This window comes from Neolamprologus multifasciatus, chromosome 7 (genome assembly GCF_963576455.1).
Source record: "Neolamprologus multifasciatus chromosome 7, fNeoMul1.2, whole genome shotgun sequence".
Classification (NCBI taxonomy): Eukaryota; Metazoa; Chordata; class Actinopteri; order Cichliformes; family Cichlidae; genus Neolamprologus; species Neolamprologus multifasciatus.
In genome coordinates, this window is record NC_140445.1 from 23,693,150 (window position 1) to 23,704,111 (window position 10,962).

Below are 10,962 nucleotides of genomic sequence, written 5' to 3' on the forward strand. Positions count from 1 at the left end.
TGTGTTCAGCTTACGCTTCCTTGTCTCGTCAGTTCTGATTTGCCCCAGCTGTGTTTCCCTCCTGTTGTCCATTCCCTGATTGCTCCCTCTATGTATTTAAGCCCTGTGTTTCAGTTTGTCATTGTCGTGATCTACCCTTATTTTGCTGTGTGTTCTGTCTGTGTAAAGTTTACCTTGGAGTCTCAGTTTTGTTACTTTTTTGGAGTTCAGCATTAAAGCTGTATTTAAGTTCACCTTTGATTTCCGTGAGTCTGCATTTTGGGTCCTTCATATCACCACCCCTGCGTGCACACAGCCTTCACATAACAGAAGATCGCGACCAGAACATGGACCCCGCAGACTCTTTTTCCTCGGAGTTCAACGGCGAGATGATGCGGATGGTGAGTCTGCTCGACCGCATTGCCCAGTCACAGGATTTACGGACTATGGCAGTCGGGCTAAGTGCAGTAGATGCCATCATTCGTCATAACCCTCAGCTCTCTCGGTTTGCTAAGGACACTAAGTTGGATGGCACCATTACTGCCTGGAGAGAGCAAGTCAAGGCTGGTGAGCTTGCTCTCTCACTCACTACATCTTCCCCACCACTGCCACGGACTTCCTCTCCCTCCCCACACCAGCCGGGTCCTCGTTCGCCTGCCTTTTTCCTGGCGGCTATGTGGTCGGAGGATGAGGAGGAGGTCTTCTTTTCTCCACCGGTTCCTGTTTCCTCATCCCGAAGGAAACGGCGTTCAGGCCGCCGCCACTCCAGGACTGTTGAGCAAACTCCTCTCGGGGGAGACGGTGACTGTTTATTGCATGCTCCATTTGAGCATTCTGACTCTGGACATTCTGACATCACACCCACTTCATCTGTTCTGCAACCTGGTCCTGCTGGAGGGTCCGAGGGGCCTGTCCGGCCTTCATCTGTTGGTCCCGCTGGGGGTTGTGGAGAACCGCTCCAGCCGTCTTCAGTCTCCACTGGAGGGGCTGAGTGGCCCGTTCAGCTTTCTGTCTCCGCTGAAGGGTCCGAGGGACCGCTTCAGCCGTCTGTTCCCGCCGGAGGGTCCGAGGGGCCCGTCCAGCCTCCTGTTCCCGCCGGAGGGTCCGAGGGGCCCGTCCAGCCTCCTGTTCCCGCCGGAGGGTCCGAGGGGCCCGTCCAGCCTCCTGTTCCCGCCGGAGGGTCCGAGGGGCCCGTCCAGCCTCCTGTTCCCGCCGGAGGGTCCGAGGGGCCCGTCCAGCGACCTGCGTCGCCTGCAGCGCCACCACCTGCGGCTCCCACGCCGCCCCCTGCAGCACCGCCTCGTCGGGTCCAGCCTCCGAGTCTTCAGCTTCGCCTGGTCCAGCCTCCGACTCTTCAGCTTCGCCTGGTCCAGCCTCCGACTCTTCAGCTTCGCCTGGTCCAGCCTCCGAGTCTTCAGCTTCGCCTGGTCCTGCCTCCGAGTCTTCAGCTTCGCCTGGTCCTGCCTCCGAGTCTTCAGCTTCGCCTGGTCCTGCCTCCGAGTCTTCAGCTTCGCCTGGTCCAGCCTCCGACTCTTCAGCTTCGCCTGGTCCTGCCTCCGAGTCTTCAGCTCTGGCGTCGCCTGAGGTCCCCGTGCCGTCTCGTCCTGCACGGCCTGCTCTGCCGCTTTCCGGGCCGATGACTGGACATCATTGCCGTCATGGACGGCCCCCTGAACTACGCCGCCGGTGCCTCCCGCCCGGCCGGCCTCCTGACCTGCTCGGTCGCCGCCGGTGCCTCCCGCCTGCCCGGCCCCCTGAACTGTCCTCTTGGCTCTTGGGCCGCCTGCCTCCGGGCCGCCCCCCTGAACTGCCCGGGTTTGGACTGTTGTGCCGTCAGCCTCCGGGCCGGCCTCCTGAACCTTTTCGAGACTGGTACCTGGGCCTCTGCGCCTTTCATGGGCTTTTTGTCTGTTTTCTTTTGGATTGTTGCTGGGCCGCAGTGCTTTTGTTTTGTTTTTTTTTTTTGTTTTTTTTTTGGGCTTTTGCTCCCTGTATTTTTTGTCTCTGGCTCCGTGTGTTTGTTTCATTTCCTGTTGTCCATTCCCTGATTGCTCCCTCTATGTATTTAAGCCCTGTGTTTCAGTTTGTCATTGTCGTGATCTACCCTTATTTTGCTGTGTGTTCTGTCTGTGTAAAGTTTACCTTGGAGTCTCAGTTTTGTTACTTTTTTGGAGTTCAGCATTAAAGCTGTATTTAAGTTCACCTTTGATTTCCGTGAGTCTGCATTTTGGTTCCTTCATATCACCACCCCTGCGTGCACACAGCCTTCACATAACACCTGCATACAAACAGTATTTTGAATTTTTTCACATGCGTTCCGGAGCAGGGCTAATTCACAAAACTACTCCGCTGTGGATACAAATCAGATAAAACCATGCACAAACAGGATTATGATTTCATCACCCTTGTAAAAATGTTGAATCTTATTTAAGAGGGCGAATCAAAAATTGAGATACTGAGACATTTTCTGAAGATTGCAAACCATAAAATGCTCATACTTTTTTATTTAATATTAATAACAATAATCGATTTTATATATAGGTGCCTTTCACCACACTCAAGGACACCTTACAAGGACTTAAAGAACAAAATCACAGCACAGATAAAATAACAGTAGGAAGACAATAAAAATAACTGTCAATACATCAGTCAATTTGTAATCTATTACCTGCATTTAGTGGGTCACAGTCATGTTGAGATCAGTCTCAACATCAGGCAGGGAGCGCTGAGAAAAACTCTCAAAGGCAAAAACTGAAGTCATTTCCAGCATATTTTATTTTTAATTCATTTTGCAAGTGCAGTCAAATTCAACTTTTCTCTTAATTCTGCAATACGTACAGAATGTACGACGAATTGAAATGTTTCACGCAACCCAGGGGGTAAAGCTTGAATAAATAAATACAAGACATCTATGAGATTATAATAAGTATCAAGTATAAATATGGGTTGTGTGAGTTATATGAAAGTCTATGTGCTATATGTAAAATTCAATTTGTGGTTAAAAAATATGGAAAACCACCCAAATCACACGGAAGATTATTTGATTTTAAAATGGTACATTCTACTCTGATTTTACAACTTTTTTGCCTAAATTCACTGCATGTAAATGAGAATATCAGTGGACTAAATGTCATAAGATCCTTGTGCAGAGAGAGAGGGCAGCCCATGCTTTAGCGATCTCCAAACATGCACAGCACATTGGTCAGCACAGCCCTGCCCTCAGAACCTAACCACCAGATCAACAAGGGCAAAGCTGTTTTCCCTTTGTCTCCAACTGCAACCTGTTGGCCTTTAACAGAGAAACCTCTGGAACAAGGTGTTTTCTCCAAAGGCTCTCATCTTCCTTTCTGATGTCTACTCTTTGGAATTAAGCATTTCCTCCATTCAGCCATGATCACTTCACTTTTCTCCAACCTTGGGTTTATCTACTTGCTTCTGGTGATCATTCATCTGAGCTTGAGCAGTCCTATCAACCCTGCTGAGAGCCATCACAGGGCATCACTTGGTAGTGTTGTGGTTGATAATCCACTGGTTGATGCACAGGACTTTCTAAGCCAGTTTCTGTCTACGCTGAACCTCACAAAGCTGAGGCCCCAGACCCGGCAAATTGCTGCTCACAAAGAGCCACCAGAGTACATGCTTGAGCTGTACAACCGATTTGCTAATGACCGGACTGCTGTGCCATCAGCCAACATTGTGCGCAGCTTCAATAATGAAGGTACAAGCTTCTTTTTGTTTTGGAAATATTTAAATATTACCACTTACATTTTTTCTTTCTTCACACTCTTGTCACGTTTAATGTTGTGTTCAGGAATTTAAATTATTCAACAGTTTTGACTTATGGAGGGGAAAGTGATGTACTGTAAATACTAATTATCATTGTTTTATTTCATCCTGACAATTTATGAGTGAGAGTGCCTTAAGTCTGATCACGCACATTCATACAAAAAGTTTGAAGCACGCTTTTTCATCCTTTAATTTCAGATTCATCCCCCTACGGTACAACACCCAAGGGTATAAGGATATATCCCTTGCTGTTTAATATCTCCTTGCCTCACCACGAACGAATAACATTAGCTGAACTTCGACTTTTCACTTTGGTCTGGAAGGCCCAAAGACCATCTGTTGGCTTTGATTGCAAGGTGACAATCTACAAAATACATGAGGGAGTTGTTTGGACTAAAGAGGTGGGGAAAGAAGGAAGAAGGAGGGGTAAAGAGGAGGTGTTGGAGATGAAGGATCTGGAGGAACTGGTGACAAAGCATATCCATGCAAAAGATAATAGCTGGGTGTCATTTGAACTGACGCATGTGGTTACACTCTGGCGGAAGTCAGGGTGTGCAACTCACAGACTCGAGGTTCATCTTGCATGTATGGGGTCAGAGGAGGAAGGGGCCACACAAGAGGCCACAGAGGAGGCAGAAACTTTGGTGGACATTGACAGGAGCTTGGACGGGAAACACAATACAATAATGATTGTGTTCTCAGATGATCAGAGCAGAGACCGCAAACAGGACAAACAAGAGCTCATCCAAATGATTAATCATGAGAATGACCTTCCTGAGAACATGGGCAGGGGCCAAGAACCCTTCTGGGAGCATGTTAATCACGGCCATGCTAAACAGGACGAGCTAAACCAACAGTCTCTCATGCGACCGCAGTCCAACCTTATCTATGACGCACCTCCTCGAATCCGTCGCAATGTTAAGAGCGAGTCATGCAAAAGAACACCTCTCTTTGTGGATTTTAAAGACATTGGCTGGGATTCATGGATCATCCAACCTCTGGGCTACGAAGCGTACAAGTGCAATGGCGTATGCAACCCGCCTATGACTTCTGAGGTCTCCCCCACCAAACATGCCATAGTGCAGACGCTGCTGAGTATAAAGAATCCAGATAGAGCACCGCGTGCCTGCTGTGTACCCACAAAGTTGGAGCCAATCTCACTACTTTATCACGATAATGGGGCGATTACTTTCAACCACAAGTATGAGGGAATGGTGGTGGCAGAGTGTGGCTGCAGATAGTCCTCAGAGTATTACTTATTACTAAGACTGTGTTGTGATGGATCTAAAAGTCATCATCTTAGAAACATCTCTATCTATCTATCTATCTATCTATCTATCTATCTATCTATCTATCTATCTATCTATCTATCTATCTATCTATCTATCTATCTATCTATCTATCTATCTATCTATCTATCTATCTATCTATCTATCTATCTATCTATCTATCTATCTAAGATCTTATGCATTGGTGTGTAAAAAGCACAGGTCAGGACTCAGTTGTAAATTAGAAATGAACACATGATGTAAATTTGCAATTGTATAAAGATAAATCAATAATCCTTATATTAATGTAGAATATAAGCCTTTCGATATAATGCTGCAAATCGTTAACCACAATCATCTATTACTGTAGTCGAAACAAGAGAGAGGAAACGATTGTCTGACAGCAAATATCTGAAAATCAAAGTATAAATGTTGTTCCCATCTCATGCCACATCATGAGGAGTAAGCCAAAAAGCTAAATAATGCAGACAACAGCAATAACCTTCGGAATATTTTGGGATTCTGAGAAAAATTTAACAAAAAACTTCCTTTGTAAGTCTCCACATTTTCTTCAATATCTATATTTATTTCAATAATTTATACATATTTTATGCACTACATAAACTGTAATGTGTGTGTGTTTTTTTTAAATTATGAAAAGCCTTATGATTAACAATCCTGCTGAAATGCTTTATATTGAGATATTCAGCCACAAATTTCTAAATGACATAATTTGCTTCTTTGCCCTGTGGCATGTTGGAGCCAGCCAGATGATTTAAAGACTGACATTTTTTCTCCTATTTGCTTGCCATACTTGCAGAAAATGTATTTTCAATGGCTTTTGAGCAGGAGAGGATTTTACGGTATGTTGGAGCTCTTCGGGGGCTTCTTGTCTGAAAAATGTTATTTTTCTTGCCTAATCTTGCAGTCGACTGCTGTGAAATCATGCTTTATACCAGCCATTCATATCTTGCTTTTTGGCTTTCGACATAAATGCTAATACGGTTGGTAAAAAAATAAAATATCTGAAAACAAATATGTTCACTGAGCAGTTTTTGAGCTTGTGCAACATATTTCATTGTCAGGTAATCACCGCACTCCCCATCAGTCAGCCGTAATCCCCGTCCCTCTAGCGCCACATGCCTGGCGGGCCTCACTCTGCCTGCTTCCATACCAGAGTGATAAAGAGGTGTCAGAGCCTGGAGTCTTGTAGGCCATCACTCAGGATGAGACGCCACTCCAAGTGGTAGCATTTGTGAGAAGGTGGTGTCAGATTCCTGGTCTCGAGCGCCAGCTTGTCCTAATGACAATTCTGCCATCAGGTTCCCTGCTGCCCTCTGAACCCTCCCACTTCCCTTTTTTGACACTGGCATGCTTACACTCTTATCAAGGCCAAGGCAACGGTACAAATGGAAAAAATACATGTCACATCATCACCTAGCTTTTGCTGTTAACAGTCGGAAGTAGATAACAATAATGGAATAACACTGTGGAACTTAATAGGATCCTCACGCAACGAACAGATTTACATGGGCCAAGTGTGCAGGGCAGAGATACGGACAGGCAGTGAATGGATTAATTTATCATTGTGGAACTTGGATGTGGGAAATATTTTATTTTACAGTTTTTCTCAGTCGCTTTGGTGCTTTTCTCACATCACTATTAACATTTGCACAGCAGTTAATGTATTTCTCAAAACAATTAGTGCAAACTACAAAACCTAGTGGATAACCTTCAAAAGCAGGTCACTTGCTCAAAATCAATAATCCATTCCTCAAAAGCAAGTATTCATGTCAATGAAACTGTCAGTGTCATCAAAATGAGAAGTCTTGACACCATCTTGATGAACAAATGGCTTCGTCATGTTTTCATTATGACAGTGTACAGTATTCTCTCAGTGTCTTCCAATGCAAAAAAAAGCTCAGAACTCGGTGACACTACTTGAAAATAATCAAGAGAGCACTATACACAAAATATACAGTAAAGTTAGACATTCCTGTAGTTATGGAAGTAAGTGAGTACAAGACACTGAATACGTATGTTTCACATTTTTACTGTGTAGGATTTTTGTAATTCTACAACATTGTGCAAAAGAAAAATACTCTACAGTCACGTATTTAGAATAAATGTGAGAAACACCCTTTTGGTAGAGCTGTGCACAAATGTGAACAATATAACAGTACATATTGTAACTGAACATACGTAAATCATTCTGGCACATTCAGACGTTCCTGTCTGTCTGGCCACATATTCTCATCTACATCACAACGGATATCATCCCTTGCAATGCAGCGAGGAAAGTATCTCCTGGAGTGGCGAATCCACCCTCTGCATGACTCTGCTGTGATGTCGTCACATGCTGCATCCATGGCTAGCAGGGCCATTTGTGCATGCGGTCATAAACCTTCCACCTCCAGGCAGACAAAAACTCCTCCATCGGATTAAGGAATGGGGAGTAGGGAGGGAGATATTCAACAGGTATTCTGTCATGTGCTGCAAACCACTGTCTGACCAGATGTGAGTAGTGAAAAGGGACATTATCCCACACAACAACATACTTGCTGAGTTGACATCCACCCCTCTCATTCTCAGGGACTATGGCATGAGAGAAATTGTTCAATTTCAGGGACAGGAAAAAATAATGAAAAAGAGGTATAACATTTGCTTGACAGCATTTGAAAACTAATTCACTATTTTTGTATGTAATGACTCAAGCAATGAAATAAAGACTATTATTTTTATTAGGGACTACTATTTAGCATCCAAAAGTATAGTTCATTTTGACTGACATGACATAAGCAAATGATAATGCTGTCGATGGCAGAGAATTGTAAGAAAGCACCTGATACATGTCCAAGAGCATTTGCAATTTGTTCAGAGGAAGGAGAAATTGCACAAATGACTAAATGTTGTGGAGGTTGCATTAATAGTTTTGAGAATTTTCATTTTGATCTGAGAAAAGCACCAAAGTGACTGAGAAAAACTGTAAGCATAAAGCATGAGCCACAAATATATACCAAGAATGAAGCCAACAGGAGAAGAAAAAGTCTTACTGTTTGTTTTTCTTATAATTAAGAACTTTCATTTCTGCAATATGTTTTTTTTAATTATAAACATAATCTCATTAAGGTTAAACATTTTACATGTAAACACTTTCTATTCAGCCTAAAATATCTACGAAACATTCATTAAATAGGCTTTCCTTTCTTCCAAGGCAGCGAAACCCAGAAAAGGTCAAGCTCGCTGTTACAGCAGTTGCAGATTAAAGGTACAGAACGTGACATTTGAAAAGCTTTCTGTTCATGTTAGACCATTTCTTTTATGTTTGCTCTCAGCCGCTTTGGCACGTTTCTTGGCCCCTTTTTAGATTTCTCAGTACTGAACATGCACTTTCCACAACAGTTCCTTCATGAAACAAAACACCATTAACCTCCAAAATGTTTTAACTGTCAAAATGAAATTTTACCCGCTGAGTCACAGCATTACTTTGATGCTGTATAAAACCAGGGTGGTAAAAATGCATATTCTTTCAGAACAATAGTGGACTGTGTAGGTGTATTCTTTACCTTCTAATTCCATAATAATTGTGTGTTGCATATGTTGACTGACACTGAGTAGCTGCTATTACAGACTATTAATGTTGTGATGATAGCTGACTGCTGTTGTGTTTTTTATTGTATTGTACTCAAAGAAATACTCTTCAAGAACATGTGGTTCTGCATTCTGCTTTATTCTGCCATTATGTTTGCATATAATGTAAAGGACACATCGTTCTCTCGTTCAGTGTCATGCTGGCCGAACAGCATTGTGTGCTTCAAACATCATCTGCAAATATCTATATATTCTTTTGCTCGAGTTGCTTTCGAATATTTCTGCTGAAGTTTTCAAAATATGTAAAATCCCCCTAAACGTGTGCTCATAATAAATAATAAGGCAAATGACTAAGTGCTATGGTTTACAGTGTGAAGAGTTACAGCCTGCTTATGTCTGTGTGAGCGAAACAGACATTTATATCAGTTCAATACTTTAATTGTCCAAATTAATGCAGCACTATTGCATTGTGTGAGTCATCATATTCAGAATCGCCTGTTTATTTGTCAAAATCTGCCAAACACACACATTAGAAGTCATGAGTATGAAGACTGTAAAGCATTTTTATAGAGCCTGAGCGCAGCAGAGTTACAGTAATTTGTGGTGTTGGAGGAGCTGCTAAGATAAACATTTAATGTGGGCAACAGCCTGCCAATAAGAATAAGGATATGTGATGATATAGCAATGTAAAGGAAAGTAAAAACAGAGCACAACAGTATAAAAGAAGATGTAGGAGAAAAGATCGTGGATGAAAATCTGCTGCCCAGGCAAGCGTCAGGATCACCCTCAATTTCCAGCACTGATTTGTTACTATAACGTACTATTGTACACAGTAGGCCTGTGCTCTGTGTCGACAGCCATGCCTTACATGTTGCAGATCATTAGGATTTTGTTCTGTGCTGTGTACAGTTTCTGTCTTTTTCTTACTGTGTCTGTTGTTTACATCCATGTAAAAAGGTTTTACCAGGATTTCTATGAAAAGCTAAGTATGGCCTGTTATTGTAAAACCACCTTTAGTATTAATAACTCGAGATGATTGTTTACTGTATGACTGTATCAATTTTCACACTGTCATGGAAGAATTCTGGCCCACATCATTTTTAATATTGCTTCAGTTCATTAAGATTTTCTTGGCAACTGTTTAGGCTGGTGTATGGATTTGTTTGTGTATGTGCTATTAATATATGGAAATTATGATCGCACTGCTGTCCTGCTTGGCCAGGACATTTTTAGTCTGAAGACTTTTTTCCCGGTTAAATAATAATAATAATAATAATAATAATAATAATAATAATAATAATAATAATAATAATAATAATAATAATAATAATAATAATAATAATAATAATAATAATAATAAACAACAACGGGCAGCACGGTGGCACGGTGGTTAGCACTGTTGCCGCACAGCAAGAAGGTCCTGAGTTCAATTCCAACATCAGGCCGGGGTCTTTCTGTGTGGAGTTTGCATGTTCTCCCCGTGTTTGCGTGGGTTCCCTCCGGGTACTCCGGCTTCCAAAGACATGCAGCTTGTGGGGATAGGTTAATTGGCTAATCCAAATTGTCACTAGGTGTGAATGTGCGAATGAATGTGAGTGCGAATGGTTGTCTGTCCCTGTGTGTTGGCCCTGCGACAGACTGGCGACCTGTCCAGGGTGTACCCCGCCTCTCGCCCTATGACAGCTGGGATAGGCTCCAGTGCCCCCCGCGACCCTGAAAAGGATAAGCGGAAGCGAATGGATGGATGGATGGATGGATAAACAACCCTTCCTGCTTCTCCAAGGTCATTGTTGATCTCTTTCCTCCTTGGCTTTGGGTTAGCACACAGCTGAATGTGCTCAAACTTCTTCTTTTATAAAGATGCTCACACTTTCTGATGATCATAGAGTGTATTTGATTAGCAGCACTAAAAGAAGCAATAAAAATCTCCTTAGTTATTCACAGGATTGCATTGAATCCTGTGAAAATGTTCTTTTTGACATGAAAGCAATTTTTTTTTCCTTTCCAACCTTGCTTTTGAATGCAACATTTCATAACTACTACAAAATGTCAGTCTGTTATACTCAGAAAATTAACAGTGTGGCACAGCAGGAGTTCAATGTCAGTGAAGCGTTGTAGAACAAAACTCTTAGGAAATTAGACAATGAGTAACACACTTCAAGAGTCATTGTGACAAAATAGCTAACCGTTTCCACCCCCCTGGTTTGCACTGTGCCAAAGGAAATTTTTATTTTGGCTGCACATACTTATACGCTCATGCAAAAATCTTGATTTTGACACATGAATCACAGATTTGAGATGAGTTATGGTCTTTTGCAGTTTATATATACATTGTGTT

The 10,962-nt window shown here is 42.6% G+C and overlaps 1 protein-coding gene across 1 annotated transcript; it reads left to right on the forward strand.

Annotated features, from left to right (window-relative positions):
* The first annotated feature begins 2,013 nt into the window (after positions 1-2,013).
* bmp10l (bone morphogenetic protein 10, like) lies at positions 2,014-6,069 on the forward strand. The gene is made up of 2 exons (XM_085167147.1): positions 2,014-3,697; positions 3,964-6,069. Exons 1-2 carry the CDS (start codon positions 3,370-3,372, stop codon positions 5,004-5,006), a joined length of 1,371 nt encoding a protein of 456 aa, XP_085023273.1. The 5' UTR covers positions 2,014-3,369; the 3' UTR covers positions 5,007-6,069.
* Positions 6,070-10,962: the final 4,893 nt, after the last annotated feature.

Bases quoted from the DNA above. Each gene is read 5' to 3' on its own strand.
- bmp10l (XM_085167147.1), top strand. From the start codon at position 3,370: ATGATCACTTCACTTTTCTCCAACCTTGGGTTTATCTACTTGCTTCTG. The intron at 3,698-3,963 runs GTACAAGCTTCT...CTTTAATTTCAG, and splicing joins GCGCAGCTTCAATAATGAAG to ATTCATCCCCCTACGGTACA.